Consider the following 25,155-nt stretch of genomic DNA (forward strand, 5'->3'; position numbering starts at 1 on the left):
CGCCGTTGCACGCTGTTCTCTGTGTAAACCGTGGCCTGCAGAGAGAAACGGAGCGACAGCGGTTGCGCGGGCAGACGGGAGACCAGGGAACATAGACAAACACGCGTGCATAGTCATAGGCGATGCACGCACGCACGCCACGCTGCACGCCATTGTGCTGGCCAGCCTGTAATTTACTAACTACGCATCCATTGTCCGTCGCCACTCTCTCCTCGCCGCGACACCTTAGCCAACCTTCCTCGTAAACCTCAAGGGGAATGTCTTGGTTTCTCTTTTGGCTCCTCTCGACCCGCGAAAGTTCTCGTTGCGTCTGTTCGCATTAGTTTTCTGTTGGATTTTCTGGTTGCTTCGATCGATGCGTTATTAGCGTTTACGTTGCAATTCCATTTATCGAAACTATGGTTTGGTTAAATGTACCGACTGAATTTGCACTTATTTGGATGTGAAGTTGCATTGCGCGAAGGCAGAGAACACCACGTGCATGGACACGGCAGTTCGGTTAGTGTCCGACTGGTTGAACTCGTATCGACTGAATCTACTGATCCGAATGCGAAGCTCTATTATGCGAAGGAGAAATAATAGCAAGGAGAATTGGTGAATTGTAGTTGTATGACGAACCGTTTCTTATCGGCAGGTTTAAGTAAACCGAGAGTTGAGAGATTGGAGATCGAGTTAAATATGTTTCTGGGAAAAATTTGTATTGTGAAGTAGAATGAACGAAAGCAAGACTTTAGACGAGACTGTCTTCAGACTGAATATGTCTGATCGTGCCTTCAGATCTGTATGGGAATACAGCGAATAGATAAAGATCCAGGTTCTATGATATTCAAAACGGTACGAACTCTGCACTTTTCATTAAATAATTGGAAAAATCCTGCAGCGAACAGCGTACCACCTGTTTCCATTCTATCCTTCTCCCGCGAATATTTTTCCCCCTCCGTCTTTGTCTCTAACCGACCCCCTCTCGCCGTCTTCCTGTTCTTCTTTATTATTTTCTTCGCTAAGAAAGATTAAACCTCGCCCTATCGCATCCACCGTATCCTCACCTTTCACCCTCTTTCATCTTCCAACTATTTATCTTTCTCCTCTTATCTTCCTTCCCGTGTCACTTCCGCTCTCTTTTATTTAGGGCAATATTCCATCGCGAAAAAAGATCTTCTCCATTCTCGCGTCTCGATTCAATGTTTCTTTATTCTTTATTTCCTGTGAAATTCTTCCATTCTCTGTGAAGAGAATTTATTTTCTGTTTGTTTCCCGTACTTTCCAATTCTTAATTTTTTTGTTTAAATAATTAGTGTTGTATTATTTCTCTCTCTCTCTCTCTGTGTGTGTTTGCATGTTTCTACGTTTGTACGTTGTATATTTCTGTGTTTTACGTTTGTAGAGTACTGAGCGAAATGGAATAATAAGATGATAAATATTCCTTGTGACGCGTAACCAGCACGATACAGCTGCATCGAGTACGATGCACCGGTGCAACGCACCGAAGCTCGCGGAAGAAGAAAAGTGGGACTGCGATTGCGTTAAGGAACACGACAATGGTTGGCTTCCGTTTCACGAATAATATCGCGAGCCTCTGTAATAGAGGTGACAACGACTCAGCCGTTCTTGAAACGCTGTTTCAACTCTACGAACGATAGGAAGTCATATACTTTGAAACAATTATAATTCGAAAGATAATTAGTCGAATAATCGTTAGATGATGTGACCTCAAATATCGAATAGTTAACAATTTCCTATGTCACGGTGATTTATTAAAAAATTTATCTTCCTTGGTTGCGTCACTCTCTTAGTAAATTAACAATACATGGTTATAGGCTAAACGAATAGATTTTGTTTAACATATTTTTCACGTTCATAAGATCGGAAGTGAATCTTTAAAAAAAAAGCATTCCCCTCCAAGAGGTGTTTTTTCATTTTTATTTCACTATCGCGGCCTAATATTGGTTCTTATATTATGTTAGAATGCTTGTAAATTAGTATCTGAAATATTGCAAAATTACATATTTTAAACGTTCATACTTCTCTGAACAATTGTCGCTTGAAACAGCTTCGAATAAAGGGAATATCAAGACGCGTCTGATCATTGACTGTCCGATTCTCCTCATCTTCTTTGTTTCGCGTAGGCGGCTCGAACGCTTAGTTTCCAAATACACAAATTGTCTCAGACAATTTGTAGATTGCTGCGACGTTTGGTACGCAAAAAACAACGTTATAAATTATCTGATATTTTATTTCTAATTTTTCATTACTCTTTGCATCGCAAAGGTTACTTCGAAACGTTTGGAACCTCTTTTATGGTATTCTTCGGTAGCTTCGGATTACCATCTAAGACAGTGTGAAACGAAAAATAAAGTAAGTTATCGATCAATATAAAAGATATTCGATGCGCATGGAATTTTTATTTTATTATTACGATATTAATATAGAATCTTTCTTTCAACCTATCCTCGGTTTACCATATGTATAAAATTCGGCTAGAAATCGCATCAAAATTATTGGAAAACCGGAGGGCAATCCGTCAGGGTATCGCGATGGCTCGGTGACATAATAAACAGTGAAATTTAACGTGGCAGCTGCATGCTGTGATTCGTATTCCGCGTGGCACGTCGCGAGCGTACGTCGTATCAGGCTTTATTGGCCAGTGGGACATATACGTAGGTTCCACCTTGCGTCAAGGCAGGATGCAACACTACGTGGAATATAAACTGGCGTTATTCGATCGAAGAATACGCACGCACTATCGCATAATGCCTGTGTGTCAGCATTTTATCTACATTATTCAACCACCATACGGATACGCGTTTCACCGTATTAGTGTCTTGAGATAATTGCAGGAAACGCTTTCGCACCAACCAGAATCATCATGATACTTCCATGGGAGTCATTGGCCTGCTATTGTCGTTTTTATCTAACTTTCTTCGCTAATTCTGTTAATGTTTAAATACCTGATGTTTAAAATCGATTCGCCTCCTAAACAAGATTAAATAATTACATTAGGTCAAAGATATTATCTCACCTCTGAAATTACACATCTTTATTTTATTACAAATAACTGCCTTTTAAGTTGTTTGATGCTTTAAGTTGTTGTTAAGATGTTTCTGTTAATACACACGGTGCGTTGCTGTTGAAACACAGGAAAACAAAACCGCAATATTTGTGATAGCAGCCTTACCTTGATATCTAGCGTTGGATATCTGATGGTTGGACATAGGCTACATATTTTTCCAGATAATCTCGTTTTCCTTTTATTTCCTGATATTGAGTGATTGATCCAATTGAAATATTGAACATCGAAGTTTTTACTTATTGTTGGTAATTTTTCCAAAAAAAATAAATTACCTTCTTTTACTGTGTCTTTTTTCTAAAGTAAAGATAATAACATGGTCGAAACGATTAATTGGCTGAAAGCGTTATTTTCATTCCTTATTTCAGATAATCTATAATTTCGATAAAATTTGTCCGATTCAGCGTAGTTTCCCACCACATTACGCAGAACAACATGCATTTCCATAACACGAAGACCCGTGTCACGTGCCTAAACGTTCCACATACCCGGCACTAACGCAAAGTTTCTGATATTTGAGTCACTCGATCGTCACCTCGACTTGCTAATTGAAAGATAAACTCTCTGAATCGTTCGAGGGCCTATCGCGGTTCCCATATCGAAAGCATGTTTCTCTCGGCCATGGCATTGTTTAAAACTGATTGTGCTATCGCACGTGTGCGTCATGTGCATTCTCTGTCCCTGCCTACACTGCAGGCTGACCAATGTGGACACGCACATGCATATTGCAGCGAACTGCACAACCCAGAAACGAACGACCGTGGATGCATCAAGTAATGAATATTCCGTTTCTACGCGTTACGCGCGCCCCGGCTTCGTTCAGCCGCAGCCCATTAATTCGAAAAATCTCCATCGATTTGCAGCGAATATATTAGCGTTGTTGATGGACGCTGGAGTTCTTTTTTGTGCAGGGGAACTGTCAGATTATGCAATTGTGTAGAAAATTCTTCTGAATTCAAAAGTCGAAGGATTCATATCGGTAGATCGCGGGCTTTCGTGCATTTACAGGAATTTCGAAGGTATAAAATTGTACAGATTGTTCATGATACGGGGAAAGATACAGAGTATGCAAATATCACGGCGCTTTTTATAATACTCGAAGGGTAAAGAATAATCTTCTATCCAAGCTGTACTTTTTTCATCGTATTCTCGAAAATCTAAATTTGCATAAAACTCTGTATGTAATATAGAGATAGATATAACGTATCATAGCGCTTTCTGTAATACTTGACGGATAGAATAATTTTCTACCGCAATTCTATTTTTTTAATCGTATTCTCAAAAATCTAAATTTGCATAGAAATTTGCATAGTAGTCTATATATTTATAAGTTTTGTATAGGTTATATAATACAAGTTATATGATGCAGAGGTGACTGATTTGTTCATCAACTCCTAGCACAAGCCATCGTACTTAGAAACGTGAAATTTTCGCAGTATACTCCTTTTGATATGTAGGCGTAGGATAAAAAAGAAATTGTTGGGAATAAAAAACCTGGAAGAGTAAAAAAGATACATATGCCACGAGTCGCTAAAGTGGAGAATGTGAAATTCGGTATACGAATTTCTCATTAAAAATAAGCGAACAGGTGTTTGCGCGTTTTTCGAAATTTAACTCCTGAAGGGTGTTTAAACAGAGAGTAATAAACATAAATTAAAATACTGTGCGGATGAAATCGCGAACGCGCAGCTAGTTATAAAACACTCTTTTACTGGTTTTAAATTAAATAAGGCAGCACCGCGAGTCATTGAACGCCGATTTCTGTGAAAATCGTGAAAATACGGATTGAAAACTCGCAGAAATTCAGGCGTAAAATTTAATTGGATTTAGCAGATGTTTCATCTGAAAGAATACATCCGATCGAAGGAAAATCTGCAGTTTTATACTTACGCACTGCGAAGGGTTATTCGATCTTATCGAACGAGATAATCAAGAACCTTCGCCTCTTTCCAAACATAAAATTCCTTTTACAAAACGTCGCCACGTTCGTCCAGGTAATGAAAAATCGAACTCCCGGAGCATCCATCGATCTGTTCGCAGGAAGCCAAAAAACGAGCCACCTAATCAGACGAAACACACGTTCCTCGAGCGAACTCACACTTCGACAAGATCCAATTTGTCGTTGGAAAATTAAGGAACGTCCTGATGTCTCCCTCGTCTCCTCTCTTCTCCCACCGATTCCCTTCGACCATTCGAATTATCTAACCTTTGACACAGGCCCGGGACTCGACAAACGCGAGGCCAGCAGAAGGAAAAAGAGAGCAGAAGCAGAGATGCTTTTTTCCTGACAATTAAACACAATTGTCGCTAAGCGGCAGCGTCCGTTCCCGGACATTAAATATCCCCCGAACGAAGAAGGAGGCAGAGAGAAAACGAGAAAGAGAGAAAATATATAGCAACGGCTCGGGGATACGGTTGAGCCGTAGGAAGAATTTATGTTCGCTCGTCGCAGGAAAGTCCAACGAGTCGGTGCGAGCTGATTTCACCGAAGCAAATTACTTCTTTAAATCGAGCAGACGCACGCCTCGACGCGATCCATTTCACTTTCCTTCGTGGCGGAAGCGGCCGAAAAGGAAAAATCCACGTGTCCCTTTCTTTTCCAGGCCCGTTTTACGGATTCTCGCTCGACACGACGTCGATTCGATTTGCCGTCGCGCAACATTTGCTGCCTCTGCTATCTCTGCATTACTTTAATCTTCCAGTCCTGATTTTCTAAAAGCATTCGCGGAGATTTTGGGAAGTTCCTTCCTCCGGAATCTGTTTTGTTTGGGTCCGCGAGCTTCCCGCGAGTCGCGAGACATTTTGAAGTATTCGGATAATTTTTCGAAACTTCTCGAGGCTTTTTTCGACACTTCTCGAGGCTTTTTTCGGATTAAGAAATAGGCGATTAATTTCTTCTATTTTGGAATTAGTCTTGGAACGATTTGGTATTTCATCTCTTCGGGATTTGTTCGTTGAATCGTGTTCTGTGGCTTGTGGCAGATTTCAGCGCGTTTGTATGATTGTTGGAAGTTCTTGGACGGTTCTTTCGGATCGAAAAGCGAGTCAACTGCTCCCATGTTGAAGGAGATACAATTCTAAAGGGAAAAAGAAATTCCTTGATCTTCGAGGTTAGTGGATCAACTTTCTAGTATTCAAAGTATATAAAATCGGTTGTTTGTTTTAATCAATTTAGCATGCAGGCTGTACATATTGTAACGTCAGAAACATCGCATCAACAGTAACTTGGTAAGAGAATTTTTAGATCTTCCTTTGTCTATCTATATGTAATTCCATAATGAAACCAAATTCTGCGAAAAATGAACGAGCATCTAAACACTTTCGCACGATAATCTACATATTAAAAAGAGTTCAAAATTGGCTCGAAATATCCTTACCGAAAGACATGCTGTGGCCTGAGAAAAGCCAGCTATAAAAGGATCGAAAGGGTGAGGTCACCAGGATTGCAGATAAGAGACATCGTTCGATACGCGCGTGTGTGTACTGTCCTGTGCTTCTTCCTTCGGCTTGATATGAGTTTACAACGTAGATAAGGTTGGTTTCGAAGCGGTCGAGCCCTGGCTACTGTCGTAAAATGCGCGGAAGCCGGCTTAAAAGCGAGGCTTCCACCGTTTCGTGCCGGGAAACTCTAATCGCGCCGCTTTCTATCCACCGTCTCGCGCGTTCTGCCACGCTCATTCACTCGACGATAAATTATCCGCGTAATCAAAATGGTAACTGACGCTTTCGACTGATTTTTATAGATCGTTTTGTAAATATTTAAATCGTTCGATCGAACAATTACAACGATCAAACGTTTGACGAATCGCTTGACCGAACGATTTAAATATTTAATGAATAATTCGATCAAACACTTTACACCCTAAACTCCTGCTAAAGCTCAAACTCATCCTCTACTATACGTCGTATCATATACTGTCAAATTAAATTTAAATATTGTAAGTTAAATTTAAATTTAAGCATCGTGTAAAAACTGTAGATGTAGAAAAATACATAAGATTTACGGTTAAGGATAGGAATACGGTTAAGAAACTTTCTTAACCGGTGTAATTAACTCTCGGTTAATTTTCGAGACATAATCGGTCACCCAACGAATCTTTATCAGACTGGAGCTCTCGAAACTTTACAAGTTACCCTAATCCCCAAGAAACCAGCAGCAAAATGAAAGAGAACGGAGTAACGGACGCGCACCAATTTCCAAACTATCCCCTGCGAGCGTACGCATTAACTCTACAATTTCAACGTCGCAACACAGTATCCAACGGTATCTTTTGTTCCGCCCCCTTATCCAGCATTTTTTCTCATCAGCGACGCGACCGACCGGACGTTTCCTTTGTCCCGTTGGTCCTCGGTAAGTCGCAGACAATTTTGTCCCGCTTTCTAATCGCCACCCTCGCCATTATTCCCTGCCATTCCACGGCTCGCGCCAATTGCTTATCTTTGTATCTTCTGCACCCTGTCGACTCGCGTCTTAGCTTTTTCCTGGGGCTCTCTTGTTCCCAGGCGTTCCTCTCTTCTCTTTCGAACAGAGAAGAAGTGATTACAGGGGAGCCGAGCAACGTGTAGTGTTCTGGAAGGGTGTCATAAATCGCAGACGACTCCTTCAATTCCTTTCTCTCCCTTTTTCTCCCACTTTTTCCCTCTCTCTCTCTCTCCCTCTCTCTCTCTCTCTCTCTCTCAGTTCGTCTCTTCGATCGCGCACGCTCTATGCAGCGCCGTTTTCCTCTTGCCTCGCGCTTATTTACATGCTACCTTCTTCTTTCGCTTCTCTTTCGATTTCTTCCGGCCTTTGTTTCTTTTGTTTCGCCGGGTTGTTGCGGATTTTCTTAGGAAAAAGGGAAGGGCGAGTTTCGACGAACAGTAGGTGGACGAGCGAAATGGAAATCTACGTGGAGGTTTAATTTCGTGGGGATGTTGATATTGAAAGTATCGAATTCTTAAAAATGGCCAGACTCATTTTTACCTGTTAGCGAGGATATACCGGCGACAAACTTTAATGAACGGTATTGCCCTCTTGTAGTCGAACCTCGGAGAGGTCATTTTCAGGTTCCACATTTCATACGTACCGTCCTAGTAAATAGCAGATAATGCACTCTCCTCTCTCGTCGGTTCTCAATTCTTCATCGATTTCTCTCGAATCTCAAAAGAATCGTACCGCTATAATACGTATGTACGTTCGTTCCATTTTCTCCACTTGTGTGCAGCGTAGGCATTTTTTAACGCTCGCAAATATATGTCGTTTTAAAGGTTACGCTTCAGCGATCATTTTGACGAAGATCTGGCAAAAATCACTTTGAAAAATAAAACTGAACGTGTCGGGAAATAAAGAACGTATTAAGTGCACGGTGGTTACAAATATTCGCCCCACCCTTGCATCTATCGTAGTGTCTATATACCGATTAATTAAATCCAAGTAGGTATGAACCCTTTCACTGCTCTAACCATCATAATACATTCTGTGAGATGCGTATTCGTCATGCTAAAGTCGTAAATTTACGGATCCCACGTAGCATAGATCCACACGGTATAATCAATCAATTGGAAAATTCATCCATTTTCGAGCACCTTGTCGGCAGAATAAATATTCAACAGCGAAAGAATTAACGTCGTATTGCTACCAAAGTTTGATACCACGAAAATGAAATGTACAGAACGTCGGTAAAAATCTTCGTTGAAAAAGGAGGCTATGTCCGTGTGCTTCTCGTAGCCACTCTAATTTATATGCAAAAAATAATCGACTCTAACGACTACGAGTATATAATCGCTAACAAGCAAATACTACAAGATGGGTAAATAAATATTTTTCCCGGATAGTCCTCGATTCGCACGAATGAAGGGTGCTCGGAGCTACTTTGCTCTAGCAACCCTTGCTCGATTGCTCACCGTGGACAGCGTTCACTGTGGTCACTCGGTGGTTGCTAGTGGTCACTTTACCCAAAATCGTTTCCGACGACTACTCGACTATCGTGAACGTTTCTGGTGGTTCCCTTTCGATTCCAACTACTTTCGTGGACAGTGTCCATTCCGGATCAGTGGTGGGAGATAATCTATCACCTTACCGGCTTCCCTTCGGCAGTACCTTGCCGAGGTACACTCTACCGTGATTAAATTGCGACTTAGAAGAATTTCTACGTGCTGGCAAGCAATCCTATCAAGACAGAGAGTATTCCGAGGTGAATTCTACGAACTAGAAATCCCTAGGCTTCCGAGGAAGGAATTTCAGAAGCGAAGGAGAATGGAGACGCGTGGCGAAGTAAGACACGTTTTATTTAAGTCGAGAAACCAATATCCGTAATTCCATATGTAATTGTAAGCCGCTGCGATCGTAACAGCTGCTCGTTTATCCTCTGTCAAGTCCCGATTGGCTGTTCGGGTCCAGCCAGTAGCTCAACAATCATCGCAACCGAATTTAGTCCGCGAGATGTACCGTAACAGGAAGAAAGTCTCCGCTAAAGCGAATCGGTGTACTGTGTTCTTAATCGTCAAAAATTCTTAGATAAATAAAATTCTTAGATAAAAAAAAATAATTAGACGCATAGAACCTGCAGACTCGATACACCGCGACACTGCGTTTGTAGTATCGTGAGTTTGACGTCGATGGAGGAAAACATCACAAGGGAACGATCATACGTACGTGGCTGACGACGTGTGAAAAGGAAATTTCAACACTGCGATCGGTGCAAAGACGAAGGGGAACTAACTTTGGAAATAAAAAAGAAGGGCACGAGGAAAATGGTCGTTGCGAGAGAAATCGAAAAATGTATCGAACAAGAGACTCTATCGCTCTAGCGATAGTAAAATAGTTCAAGAAATTCGCAGTGTTTCTATCACGAATTCTCCTCGAATTTTCTGTATAAGCTAGATGCACAGGTGGAAAGTGGAAATTTTGAAATACAAAGTAACAACGTAAAGACGTTAAAAGAGAGATTTCAGCAATGATAAAGAAAGGGGAAGAAGGAAGAAGAGAAAAACGAGAGAAATTCCGGGAGTTCCGACGTAGAATCGATTTAAGCCCCGTAAAAGTCCCCACCTTGAAACGGTTAATCGGATTGCCAGCGCAAATATACGTACGTATTCGACGTTCACACGTCGCGTCGTCGTCGTCCGCGTTAATTGTATTTCGAACGAATTGAACGCGTTCGACTCGATTACCGGACAAAAAGAAAAAAAGAAGAAGATGGGGTGAGATGGAGGGGAAAAAAAAAAAGAAAACAGCGACGCACATCGATGCTTCTTGCTGCGTCGCTGATGCAACGGGAAGCCGTCCAATCGCGTTCACCGATCGTTGCGCCTTTTACACCGGAAGCGGATGGCCTCTTCCTCGCGAGTGACCACAGTTTTCTATCTGCGAGCGTTGCGTAAACACTGGGAGGTGAATCTTGACGGATAAATGGGTGGATGTGAGAATTGGATATCATTTGTTGAATAACGAAGTTGTGACTTTTAGAAAATGCACCGATTCGCGGAAGCATTCGAACGCTTGTCGTAAAACATTTTCATCTTCGTATTATCGTACGTCGATGACTTACTGCACAAATATCGTACGTCTACTTTCCATGAAATTTTCAAATAGTTTTCGATTGTCTCTTTATGGCGTATAATGATCACATCTGTATGCTATTTCGCAATAAATTCGTCAAGAAGAATATTTCCGTATCGGCGCATTTATGCAGATATTTTCTGGAACCACGAACAAGCTTTGTTATTTTGTATTCCTAAAAAGGACGCATAATTTGCATCGTGAATTTTATAATATCGCCGATAAAGATAAATAAAAGTAGTTATTTAATTATCAAGTATCATTGAATTTTTGAAACTGTTTTTCTCGAAAACGCTAAAAGCCGACATACGGTATTTGTGCAGTACGGCGTCGCTGTGTTATATAAAATATTCTGAACTGTGATTAGCACTATAACGTAGCACAACACCGTCGTGATTACATTGGTCAAATTTGAGAGTTTGGTCAAGAGAGTTGTACAATGTTTGTTAAGGGAATTCGTAATTATTTTCACGTTTACATTCACACAATTTGCAATTGTTTTCGCCTGTACATTCACACAATTTGCTGTTCTTCTCGCGTCTACACTTACACAATTCGTAATTATTTTCACAGTGACATTCACGCGATTTGCAATTGTTTTCACATTCGCCTTCACACAATTCGCAATTATTTTCACATTTACCTGTGCGCGCATTGTCGCGATCAAACATTCTACATTTTCATTTCGCAGGCGCATTCACAAGCGCATTCTCGAAATTCACAACCGCGTTCCACTCTGATGTCTATCGACATTTATTAAACTTTTCAATTATATCTATGCGAAACATATTACGAATATAAATGCTAAACGAAACGAGCGATATTAGCAAACAGTTTCAAATGTCATAAATTAATATTTTTTCGTTTCTAGTTGTTATGAATTAATAAAGACGATACAGTGAAAAAAAAAAGAAAAAAGAAAAGAAAGGAAAGATCGTAAGATGACACGAATAGATGAAACTCGATGAATATTCGATCGATCTGATCTTGAACGTATAAAAAGAGCAGGGAAAAAGGGCACAAATCAATAACCAACTGTTAATTTCGGATCGCGTGATACGTCGCCTTAATTACTCGGAGCAGTCTCTTCTCGAACACAAGATATATATCTCGTGTCTTCTTTAATTGAATCTAGCCCGACTAGTTCTTCCGCGATGACGCTTTTACGCTGGTTGTTGTTATCGTTCTGCTCGATCTTATGTAATAGTTCTTTAGCAGTATCGACAATCCGTCTGGTATCCTTTTTCCGTGTAATAGAAAAGATAGTAATACGTTCTCGTTCGTACAAGACAGTTCTCAAGCAAAATTGCGTATGATGTTTTCGATGAAATGGAAGTTTGCTGTATCTTCCAATGGAAACAGAAAAGTCGAATTCCCAGATGTCGAGGTAATTCAAAGAGCTAGATTAATGGTTCAGCAACATTCGTTTTTATTTCCAGACAGTATGGAGAAAATGACGCTCGATCCGAAAGTAACAGTTTACTATTGCAGTTAGTAGCATTAGTTGGTAGCAACAGTTATCGTTTGTATCGTATCATTAGTAGCGACAATTATCGGTGTTATATCTATCTTTTCGAAATGCTAGCTTCCACGGGATTATAGATTGTTGCATTTAAAAACTCTCTAACAAAGAATGTACTTTCCTACATAGAACATAGAATTACAAATTTAAACAGCCGACTAGTTTATCTCGGTTAGGCTCTAATCTTAATCTTAACGTTAAAAGTATAATTGTAATAATGCGTTCAAAGGAGGATAGGCTTCTAGGAACAAAGAAAAATTACACGTTTGAAAAGTTGGTAATCTCTGTGACGAATTAACGGATTAATAATCCCACAACGTGATTATATTTTCTTCGGCAACGAGTTTGAAATTCCTCGCGTTTGATCAAAGGGAAACTGTAGTATTATTTCGCGTCATTCGTTTAATTTTCCGAGAGATCCGATAGTATCGAAGTCGCTTAAAAGGAGCATCGCCGAGGCAGGAAACATTTTTCATTTAAGTCAAAGAGAATCGCGTTGGGTCAGCCAGGAAGTTGCTTCTTTTCCTTCAACAGTAGCGACGAACCCCTATTGCGATGGGAATCCAACGACTGTTGTTCGTTCGAAAGCGATTGCTTCGGATGTTCTTCAACGAACCGACGGTCTACCTAATTATAAAGTTAAATTAAGTATTGATACACCGGTGTTCTTCCCTTGTCTCGTCCAACTCGAAAAACCTTTGTCTCGTGGGCTTTTGTACAAACCTCTCCGGATCTTGTCATTTTATTCTTTGTCATCGTTCGAACCGCTTAATCTTTTTAGTACTTTGGCCGATCATATTCGTTGCCGAGTATTTACCTGGCATTATGGTTAACCGTGGCTACTCAACGAAATTTTCGGTTTAAGCTTAATTATATTTTCTGCGATCGTTATCGCGTAGTTCGGTATCGTAGCTTTAGTATCGCGGTCAACGGTGATAAATTTATCTAAACGCTATCGAAATTGTTGGAACGTGACCATGGAACGTCCATGTGTTTCTGCGCGTTCGAGAAGTGCTGAGTGGTAGTTGACCGGATCTTGATCGTAATTGGACCGCGAGTGTAAATCGTGTTTTAATATAGCCCAGACAACGAACCTTGAAGCTCGTTGCAGTCGATTGCTGGGAATTATTCCCTCTACCTTTATCGCGTGAAAAGCGTGCTCTCGTATCCTAAGAGCTGTGTCCTTCGTACTATTAAATATTTAATAACAAGAATATTTCTTTGAAAGGATCAACAATTCTGAAAATTTCTATTACTACGGCGTATTTCACTTGATTATTCGATATATTTCTTTGGAAATAAGAGGATTTCATAATTTTTATTTCGATAAAAATTTTTCAATCCCGTTGCGTTCTTTTGCATCATATCAGATCGGATTATGAATTAAATGATAAATGATAAATGATAAATGATAGGCTTTAGATAACGAACGATCGTGTCTTTTAATACTCAAGGAATTCTCTAAGTTTGGGAAGAAAATACGCACGATTGTCTATCTGCAATGTAGCGCTAAAATATTTCTTAACTGAAGCTAACTCGTGCCTGTTAAAATCAAAGTAGAACTGGGATATACAAATTCAAGAACAAGCATTCGTTTCAGATTTCTCAGATGTCACAAACACCAGAAATATATTTCCCACTCGTGCGACAAATTCTCTGATTAAAGAATCGAAGCCGAGCTCTTGTTTCCCGATTTAATTAACAGAATGTCGTTCATTTGGACGTTCCCTTCGTTATTAATAGAACGTGAAATTCTTTGAACGATTCCTTGACCAGGCAAAATAATATCCCATGCCCGGTTCATTAACACGAAACGAACATTCCCAATGAGAAGTTTAAATTATCTAAATCTCATGTCAGAGCCCTCGAATTAGCTGCGGCTTTATTGTAATCCTCGCGAGCTTAGCGAACTGTGTTTCAATCCCCCTCTCCAGCCCATTAATTCCGCGATTTTTCAGCAGTTTCGTATCCGCTCACCAGAATTAATCTTCGAAATGAAGATGGAACAAAAGCAGAAGCCAATTGCCGCGAGTCCCGCCATGAACAGAAACGCGGTTAACGTTGAAATCCTTTTGCGCGCAGTTTCCCGTAAACGCATTAAAAAAATACTCCGATCCCGGACTAACGTCCAACGGGATTATCTGTAGCGGAATTTTTTACAGGAGCATGATAAATCAGGGGACGAACGTTCGAAAGATTAAAACGTCTATGATATTCTCCCTCTTTTTTTCTCCTCGTTGCTTTTTTTCTCTCTTTGAAAAACCATGTGGCAAATTGATTTTGTTGGAAGCTGTTCGTTCTATTAGGGTCTTATGGTTTAGTTGACTTATGGAAGTTTTATCGAAATACATTAGAGTTTCAGGGGATGATATTACGTCGTTCGGGCTATTTTGTTTCTGCTTGCTTTAGAATTACGTTAAGGAGGAACAGAGTATTGGGATAGAAACGCGGTGAAACATAATTTAGTGCAAAATACATTTTCTAATGAGAATACTGACATTGCTGGAACAAGTATAGAATAATCATAGAATTAAATAGAGTAAAAAATAATAATGGATTTCGAAATTAATTCTAGATTCAATTTCGTATAATACCCCCCTTCGTTTTACAGTCATTTTCGACCTAATCGTGTTTTTTCGCCTTTTATAAGTTCTCTTAAATTTGAAGAAAAAAGAAAGAAGAAAAAGGAAAAGATATAAAAGAATATTCACCGATATGCGTGAAATTTCTCCTCTCAATTCTACGTTAAATACTTAAAATATCTAAAGTCTCTTGCCCAACTAAAACCAAAAATCCAAATTAAGGCACAAATCTCGTTCGAGGATCGCCAGATTAAAATTCCACGCATCCAAAAATCTAGACACTAATTTTTAAATACAGCAATTTCTGACAATTCAACTGCCTGAACATCTTAATATCGACCGAATATCATAATCAACGAATATATCTATATTAGGGATACACGCCTCGATGATATAACCTAAAGGGATTGAATCGAGGTTGCATGATGCATAATGGGGATGAACGTTGGGTTACAGAGCCTGGAGGAGCGTGAACGCAAGCACGCCGTGCACAAGGAACAGCTGTCTCGCGAGCAGAGGTTCCTCAGGCGACGGCTGGAGCAGCTGACAAACCAGACAGGCCTGCACGTGTTGCACGGCCTCCACGGCCTCCATGGGCTAAGCTCGAGCGCTCCAACCGGTTCCTCTTGCGGTCCTGGAGCTGCCGCGGCCGCGGCTCTTCTCTCCAAACGGCGCAGCGTTTCCGAGTGTTCTCTCGGCACAGCTTCGTCGACCAGCTCCACGGCCAGCTCCAGGAACTCCGACAGATCTGCAGGCAGTCCCTCTGTCTCGGAGTCCGGTAAGTGCTGCTTTACCTCTATCGCATGCTATCGCTTACTCTTTCAAATGATCAATCGATGTTCCACGCTAGGAGGATCCGGTCATTTTCACTTGGCTGTTGACTAAAATTGTTATTGTCGTTATTAGACTGTGGATTTTTATGCAAATTCCTATGTTTGAAAATAGAATTCACAAAGGTGGAAACTCGGTGGAAGATTGTTTTTCGAAATATTATAGGAAGCGCTATACTTTGGATATTTTACAGCGGAGGAGGAAATTTGTATAAAATTTAATTTTCACGAAATGGATTTATATTTAACCTTCCATTTGCAACCTTATCTTTATCGACGTCGCCTGCATACTGGATCGTTCCAGTTCGTGTGGTTCTTCTCACGTTTTCGCGTTTTTGAAAATCCCTCGAAATTCCTCGATACACTTTCGAGTTTCTTCACAAGTTTCACATAAATATGATCCAGTAGTTTTCGTCGCTACATGTTACCCCAGTTTTTCTAGCCAAAGCGAAATTTAAACAGAGATGGAAGTGGAACGAATGAAAAATTACTTAAAATTACCGATCGGAAACGACCCAGTGTGCAGAAGGAATATTTGTATAGCACGGAACAGGTGACTGTTACCAACATGGTGAACAATTTTTAGTACGAAAGTTACTAAACTTCATGATGTGTCAATTTTAAACTTCCTTTTATCAATCACTGCAGTGCCTTGAATAATTATAGACTGAATCCTATTTTTAAATTTTTCATGATATTAAAACAAAAATCAGCAAACTCGTTTACATAATTTCATATTATAATATACGACAGAACTGAAGATGCAACAAACAAAAATCTTCTTCTTTCGTAGTCTGGAAAAGATTAAATTTCCTCTTAAAATTGTGTTTCTCACTGTGAGAAAATATAAAGCCAACGTTAATTTTGTTACGTTTTCATTAAATATTTAATGAATTCTCCTTTATCTCTGATTGCTTCTATTAATCTATTAGCTACGTTATCCGCTAAACTCATTTGAAGTTTCGTTTTGAATATCCGCCCACGTGGATTTTATTCTTTTCCTAAGGTCCAAGATCATTTTCATACGTGGTCTCACCTGATCGTAAACTTTTCTGACTAAAATTCTTCACAGGTTCTCGATGGGATTCGGATCAACACTCAACGCTGGCCACGGTAATAATTCTATTGCAAAATCTTGAAACCACTTTTTTATAGTGGCGGCTGTTTGAGTAGAAGCATTGTCTTGCTGAAAGATTGACTTTTCGTCCTCTATTTCGATTATGAGAGTCGATTATTCGCTATGTAACATCTCCTCATATCCTACAGCGTTCAATTTGACTTTTGCTAAAACAATTTCTCTTAACATATCCAGGCATGACCGGTGGTCCCTTGGAAATATTGAAGAAATAACGCAAAAGATGTGTCTGAGTCTATAATTATTCACAGCACTGTATATATCATTCCGTGTTACGTGCATTGCGCGTAGTTTCGCACTTTCAAATTTCCCATAAATGCATAAAAATCCGCAGTGTAACTATCATTTTTAGCAACGAGTACGATCGGGCCGCCCAGGAGCCACATTGATCAACTGTATAAATCGAAATATTCAGAAAACCGATATACCTTACAGACGCTATTTTTTAATTTACTTAAGAATTCACAATTACTTGTATCATCTTCTTGCGACGAACGAACTTATGGAAGCAAATGGTTCGTTCCTCGAGAACAGAATATTAGTGGCGTACTTCTGCAATGAAACTAAAAGATGCGTTAAAACTGTAGTTGATCGGTTTCGCTTCTGCGAGGCTCGAGTTACTTGCAAGTTTCAGATTTTTAAAGAGAGATAAGCGTTTTATTCGCAGTTCGTCTAAAATTATAGCGAATCTTGAAGCGTAAAAGGAATATTAGAAAAATGGCCACTTTGTTCTATTTCTAGCACTTGGACGAGTGGTTAGCATCGCAGATTATGGGTTCCGCGAGCTTTCTATATCGTGATTATCGTTACAATTTTTCGTGAATGAAAATAATACGTATACGAAGATAGGAGATTGGAACCTCGGAGAATACAACCTTAAAATCGTCGATATCAGTATCGTATCGATAGATTATTATAGCGATCATGGTCATGTGAAAGCGACATAAAGTTGGACAACGCTTTGGTCGTTGCACCCATGGAACGATTTTAAGCCAGGGATTTCTAATTCCGTGATTTCCAAAGCGATGAAGCAGCAAGGTTAGCTGAGTCAGCTCGTTAGGAGAACTTGGATCGAGCGAAGCTTGTCCGTATAAATATCGTTCGTGGTTGTGGGTAAAATTGGAACGATCCACGAATTATGAGTCAACTGTTGCGACTCATCGCCACGGTTTCAATGTCACGGCTTCGAGTTCGATATCGGTAGATAAGAATGACTGCTAGAATTGGAATTTTCCGAGATATTGGGAAAATTAATACGAACTTGAAATTGTGTAGCTATGTCAGAAAAGAATTTTAGGAATTTTAGATTTACATGAAATCTCTTTAGAGCGACCTTTCGTGTCAAGAAATTGAAGAATTCTAGATCTGTAGGTAAGTAATTATTTGTACATCCTCTTGAAAATTATTTGAAAAAGGATTTTCTTTGAAATGAGAAACCTTAAATCTTATCTTGAAACGCAGCTTCCTGCAACACGCTGAACGTTATAGAAAAATAAAAGAAGAAATTACAATTTACATATTAGATAATAAGAAAATTCGAAACTTGCGATATTTTGAAATTCGTTCAAATTAAACAATTACGATTTATACGCAGTTTCGTTAAAACAGAAAATTCAAAGATTCTAAACTTATTATATTTCGAAATTCGCTGGACATCCTGGCTGGAAACATTTTTAAACAACAAGATTCATACTAATCGTGAACGAGTATGAATTAGTTTCGAAGAGTTCGAAACGGTTAATTAGCTAGCGGTTGGTCGTTAATTAACAGTTACAATTCTTCGGTTTGATTTTGAAGCCATTAGAATCGAGAAACGATTAGTATCACGAGTCTTACAACAATCTTTGAACCCCGTTGAGACCCGCAAGAGATATCACTGATACAGCTTGGCAACTTTCTTTCTGGTTACGCGAAAGTTGCCCTGCTCATTTAAATATCGTCTGTTTACTAGCCACTCTGATGATCAGGGCGATCGCGTATCCGAGAGACTGGCGCAAAATTCTCTACCAGGTACAGGCTATTTCGCGGAGGAAGTTGAATCCTCGCATATCAATATTTAATTTAACTTTGTAATTAGCTAAGGCTTCCCTGTGCATTCGTTTAAGAACGCCTAGATCGATGGTCCTCGGTGTTTGCAATACCAAGAGGACGTTGGATCTTCTCATTTTGAAACCAAGTTTATCGTTTACGTGGAAAAAGAAAACGAATTCAAGAATGTACGAAGATATCGTTTCATTTGGAATGGATCGATCATTCGAACAACGTATCGTTTTGTTTGAGAAATTTCATTATTTGCATATGACTTTTGCGATAATTATTTATCTTATCCTTCGCCGCAAGAAAATTCTTTTCTATTTCTTTTTGGCTGTCTGGTATCAAAGAGGAAATACAAATTTTCTCACGGTATATAACTGACCCGTGCACTCTTTTATTCAAGAATAATAGTGAACAATTCTATTGCAGGAGTTACGTTGTGAAATCACAAATAGAAAGATATGGATAAAATATAACAATATTAAACGTAATAATAAACGTAATAATGAGAAAATCAATATGAGGGTACTATACATATATTTTCGCAAGTAAGAAAAGAAACGATTAAAAAAGGATTCGTTCGTAGATTTACAATGAATATAATAAATCTAAGCGTACTTCGAAGAATAAATTCATAATCGCAAATTGCGATCTTTCGATCGCGATTCGTAACTCACTGTTCGTTACTAGTTGCTTCGGTCGCGACGTTTGACGGGATCTGGAGGAGAACGTGGAAGAGGTCGAACATTTTTACGAGCCCTCAGCAAGAATCGTCGTTGCGTATTACCGCGAATTTGCCGAAGACGAGAGAGGGACCGGCTGAGTCAGCCCGTTAGCAAACTTCCGGCTCGTTCTCCGCCGCTTATGAAGTTCTGCTACGTAAGACAGGCCACGGAGTTGCAGGCCGACCGATAAAAAGTTGCACGCGACGACACGTTCCCTCTACGATCGACCAACGTCAATCTCTTTTTCCATTCGATCGATCTTTTTCATTCGTCGATAAAACGAAAAAAAAAAGAAGAAAAAAGTACGCAAATTGACGATGAGATTTTGAAAATTTTTATTTGCCAGATTTTCTCGATTAACGTCGAATAAATGAAATTGCCTGTTCCTCTGTTAACGTATTCGTTTCATTTGAATTCTATATTCTCTTTATTGCTGCAAAATCAATATTGATTTACGCGAACATATTATTGTATCTGTATCACGAGCAGTAAATGTGTTTGATATATTACATTTAACAAATAACCACCGATAAAACAAATAAACATGCATGATATTCGATGACAAATCAACGAAACTATTATGTAGTGACCCATGGTATAAGTAAATAAAGAAATGGAATCAAATATATATTCGTGTAACATCACGATCAATAGTTGTTGCTATTCGAACAGTATAGAACGTTTAAACTCTACGCGAACGATTCACGTGCAAACTCTAACTTCGAAAATCGTATTCCTTTATTAATAAATAATTGTTTTATTTGCTTTATTTTGATTACCTTGTTAACTAATAATACTAACTAAAAACTAATTTTAAAACACTTAATTTTATAATAATAGTTTTTTATAGAGTAAAGCAAGTGTTTTATTTATTTATCTTATTACTGACAGAAGTCGTCGTAGCACAAAATATTGCCATTTCTTCGTGACGAGCATACTCGTCGAAAACAGGTAACTGATCAAAAGGTAAAAGAACTAGTGCATCCAGGTCTGTATCGCGATGTTGGATATAAATCTGGAATAACGCGTCCCAAGTGTAAAAATAACAAGCATCCAACCTCTATCTGGTTGTGGAGTTTATGACTCTGGCTTCCATGGAAAGATACATCCAGCCCTCCTATCGAATTTTGCCCGATTTCAATCTGTGAACCGCCGCGAATGTAACTCGCGAGAGATCGAATCGAGACGATAAGCCGACCAAACCGTACGAAGGGGAACGTTTTAAACTTGCCGCCATCCTTTTCTTCGCTCCTTCCTTCGTCCTCTTCTTCTTCCTCTTCCTTTTCTTATTTTTCTACTTCGACTCCCGGTCATCGTTTCTTTCGACGAGGTTCTCCTCGAACCACCTCCCGAGGGATCGTGTAGCCACGGAATCGATGCTTGAAATATGCTGTCGTAAATTAGACGCGACCTTTCCACTCGATTCTTACAGTCGGACCTCTACTTGCATCGTTTGCGGAAGGGCGGGGTACGGTAATGTAACGCTGAGAAACTAATTGTCGACATTGGTATTTCGAGGCTCTCGACTGAGATACAGAAATTTCGCTAAATTTGAGATTCGACTGTTTCCAATCGAGATACAGAAATTTTGATAAATTAGAAGTTTGGATGTCTCGAATCGAGATGATAGAAACATCAGTTTTGAAATTTCCGTATTTCCATTTGAGATATAGATGTAGTATCGTGGAAAAAAGGCCTGTGGCGACACTCGATAGCAAATACCACCACCACTCGACACTAACTAGCGTCGGACGACGGCAGCGCGCACCCAAAAAGCAGACTACCGAAGCGTCCTGTTTTGCGGCCAAGTTTTCAGGACAGAAAAAATAAAAAAAAAACAAAATCATATAAAAGCTCCGCTCCCCAGCGGCTTAAACCCAAAAATTGTATTAAACACAAAAAATGTAAAGCGCCGACACATAATATAGTATGGCTACGTCGTACCGCCGCGTATCGGTACCTTTGCCTAACACATCATTACCAAAATTCACAGTTTATTGTGAATACCAAAATGTATTTAAAATTGTATCTTGGGTTAAATAAACATCATTAAAAAAAACAAAAGCGACGACAGCGCAGTGGTTAGCGCCTTAGGTTGCGAACGTTCGGAACCCGGGTTCGAATCCCGATGACCGGAGTCCGATTTTTCTTCCACGATACAAACATGAGAAGAAACGACATCTACAGCCTAAGCACTCACGATACTACATAGAAATTTGATCAGATTTGAAATTGTTACATGTTTCGGATTCAAATGTAGGAATTTCAAATTTAGATGTGAACGAAGATATGGCAGTCTCGGTAAACTCTACATTTGCATGTTCCAAATCTCTAGATATAGAAATGTTGATAAGCGTTAAATTAGGATGTGACGAATTCTGGACGAATTGCGATGGTGTTTTTCAATTCGAACGTAATTCCAATCGTAATCAATTTCAAGTTTCGAATTTCAGAGTAACCGTAAAAAGATGATGCTCCCACGAACCAGCGTTTGAGTTTAAAGCTTTCAATTCTAAATAGCCAACTACGAAATACTTCGCTCGAGTGAAACGAATCTTCTCTCTCAAAGCGGAATATCATTCGCCCCGATGATCATACGCTAAACACCTCCGACAAACCTCTTCATCCAGCGTTCAATTTCAAACGCAGAAACCGCGAAACGCATTCGCGCTCTCCGCAGAAAACAATCGCACGGTCGAAGGGTTAATGAACTGCGACCGCGTTGCGTGCCGGTGGTTTGTCCGAGGAGATAACGCTAATAAGGCGCGGAATAGCGGCAGCTAAATTAGCACTGGGAATGATAGAAGCTCCTTTCGCGGAAACGCGTGGACAGGATCGAATTCAGCCTTCTCGTCGTTCAGAAATCGAACACAAAACGGGCTTCGAACAAACAGGCTGCTCGAAACCGTGCATTGAATATATTATTAGCTGACGTGTATAATACGAGTATACAGTGTATACAGTGTATACAGAGTATAGGAATGTTCTTTGAAGTAAAACTTCAACTACATTTATACTTTCGACTAACTATATCAACGTATATTCGAAGCTCGCAAAAGCGAAATTGACCAATTCCACTTTTTGTCAATTCCTCAATTTCACAACAAAACTACGGATTGTTACGCAAATTTGTGGCTACGATTAAGAAAATAAAAGTTAGACAGAGATTCGTTTTTCCTACTAAAAATCATAACGAGTATTCTACCGTAGATACGTCGTATACTTTCGTACACTATATGCATTCTGTGTACTTTACCATCTCAGAATTCCGAATAAACGGACAAATATCCACAGTTTGTTCGTCGCTTAAATGCTCGAACGATCGATCTATACGATTTTCGAGAAACGAATCTTCTCAGGATATCAACGAGCCTTATCTCCGCAAGCTCGTTTATTGCACGACGATGACAAAAAACAGTAGTTGAGAAAATGAGCAGACAGATAGACAGAGGTCAAACCGGCCTTTTCTCTAAGCTCGAGACCATTCAAGAAACGGAGCTTACCACCTGTCACATGCCGACCCACTCTTGTCAACTTGTTATCACGAATTTCCTCGCGATACACGCTGCGAGGGTTTGTTGATGTCTTCAACCCGCTTGTACGTGTTTGACACGACGAAGGGAAAGTTGGTGGTAAACGGTCGTTTAATGGCCGAGTCGTCGTTTCGTTTTGGCGATATGCAAAAGTTTCTTCCGAACTGACTTTGGCGTCGTTAGCCTGGCGAAAATGGCGTGGGCACGTGCAACGGAAGCCAGCTCGCGCTCCGTGCCCGTTCTAATCCCTTTAGGAGCAAAATTTTGAGGGTTAATCGCGTTAGCGGTGATATATCGTCGGTTGTTTTCGGCGGCGACGAAGCCTCTGAAAGGATTGAAGCCCGGCAAAAATGAGCGAACCAAGCGCAGCCGAAACCAGTCGCTCCGTCTCTTTCCTTCGCCGACGCCGCGACGCCTTTTTCCTTCAGTGCCGCTTACTCTCACGTCGGTTCGCGCAATTAGGGGCTGAATTGTTTTGCTCTCTCACTCTCTCTCTTTTCCTCTTCCCTCTTTCTTTCCCTCTCTTTGTCTCTTAGCGTCGACTTTCTCGGTGGCAACCTTGTGGCTGGCTATAGGAAAAGCTGAATGGTTCCCTGACTGCGTCTTTAATGGAGTATAACGACAATTGGATTTTATTCCTGGTCTTTTTTTGGGAGTATTTTGCTTGGAAAGAGAAAGGGTGTTTGTGGTGTTTGCTTGGTGATCGATGAGTGGAAGTTTCGCTGAATAACTTTTGCTGAATTTATGATAGCGGTGAATTGAAGAGTTCACGCGTGATGAATTGTTGGAGATTGGATTAGATTTGTAAAAAGTTGTTTATATGAAACGAACTACTTGGAAGATTAATTCCGTCGGAGTTAGTCGTTTCTTTCCTGAACAACTGAATAGTAATAGCGCGGTGTAATACGATAGAACCTCGTTTATACGAACACGTTAATGCCGAGTCCTCGTTATCCTATGGTCGAGCGTACACGTAGCAACGCGTATTCTTATAACGAATATATATGTATTAATATCCAAGCAATGAATATCCAAGTAACTAATATTTGATTTTATTCCAAATAAATTCTATGCGCTTCTCAAAGAAGGAGCAGCTGAAATTGAATACTTAAATCCTAATTATTGAACCAATAAGAAGAGCTGACAGCTATCTGAGAAGAGAAGGTAGCTATCTAGCGACCCTATGTTATCAGAACCAAGTTCTACTATATCAAAATTAAGAAAGACGAGATTTCAAGACGGATAAACTTCCAAGGAAAACGATTATGAACCTACCTAACAAATAATTGATCATTCTGTCTATCTAAACGATATCGATTTTCGAACGCAAGAAACACTTGACATCTGATACTTCAACAACGTTTCATCGTACGGACAGAGCGGATTTTGTAAAATTAGAAAACAAAGCCGTGTCATTAGATTTGAGCAGAAGCGGTGCATCCTTTCCAACTCATCGTCAGCGAGAACAGGAAGATCTCGCGTAGAAGAGATCTGGCAAAATTCCTAATACGTGGGATATTGATGTTCCTGGATCTCGACTGGTCCCAGATTCTCTCCCTTATCTTGATTGGAACGCAGAGGTCGCCCGGTGTCTTGCATGTTATCGAAGCGATTGGTGGGAAAATCAAACGGGATTCGAATACCGTTTGGTGGAGGATTGTTATGCCGCGGGTAAATTGGCCGTTCGCACGGCTAATTGCAAGTAGCCGGCAACAATGAGGCAACGTGACGGCCGCATGGCATTACGTCAATGGCCGATGGCTCTTAATTATGAGCCGCGACCACTTCCATTTGATCTGCTCCCGGGCAAATTGCGAACGCCTCCCCTATCGATTATCCTTCCCTCTGATCTTCTCGTTTCTATCTCGATATCCGTCTCGATTCACCTGCCCCTATCCATTCTACTCTTTCTTGCAAATTCGATTTTGCAGTTACAGAAAGATTTTTAGTAGATCCTAGCGACGAAAGCAAGATTCAACTACTATTTACGGACGAGTGATTTACAGTTGAGCGTTCGAATATTTTATTCTATTACGTCGTTCACGAATAGTTGAGAATCGGACCGCGAATGCTATATTTAATAGGTATAATGCTCTTTATAAAATTTGGAACAATTTTTGAAATTATCCCGATAAAAGTATGAAATCTTAGAAACTTAGAAAATCGTCCCGTCTATCAATTTTTTCA

General features: G+C 40.0%; 1 protein-coding gene across 8 annotated transcripts in view; it reads left to right on the forward strand.

The window, feature by feature from the left end:
* Window positions 1-25,155, forward strand: part of Mxd (MAX dimerization protein) — a 234,108-nt gene that overhangs the window by 120,862 nt on the left and 88,091 nt on the right. For all 8 annotated transcript variants that reach the window (XR_013060165.1, XM_076624871.1, XM_076624870.1 and 5 more), the window contains exon 6: window positions 15,168-15,489. Coding sequence is in view for 7 of the 8 variants with exons in the window: in XM_076624871.1 (XP_076480986.1) it covers window positions 15,168-15,489 (322 nt within the window). In the remaining variant the exon portion in view is untranslated. The remainder of the gene's footprint in view (window positions 1-15,167; window positions 15,490-25,155) is intronic.

Source organism: Bombus vancouverensis, chromosome 15 (assembly GCF_051014615.1).
Source record: "Bombus vancouverensis nearcticus chromosome 15, iyBomVanc1_principal, whole genome shotgun sequence".
Taxonomy (NCBI): Eukaryota; Metazoa; Arthropoda; class Insecta; order Hymenoptera; family Apidae; genus Bombus; species Bombus vancouverensis.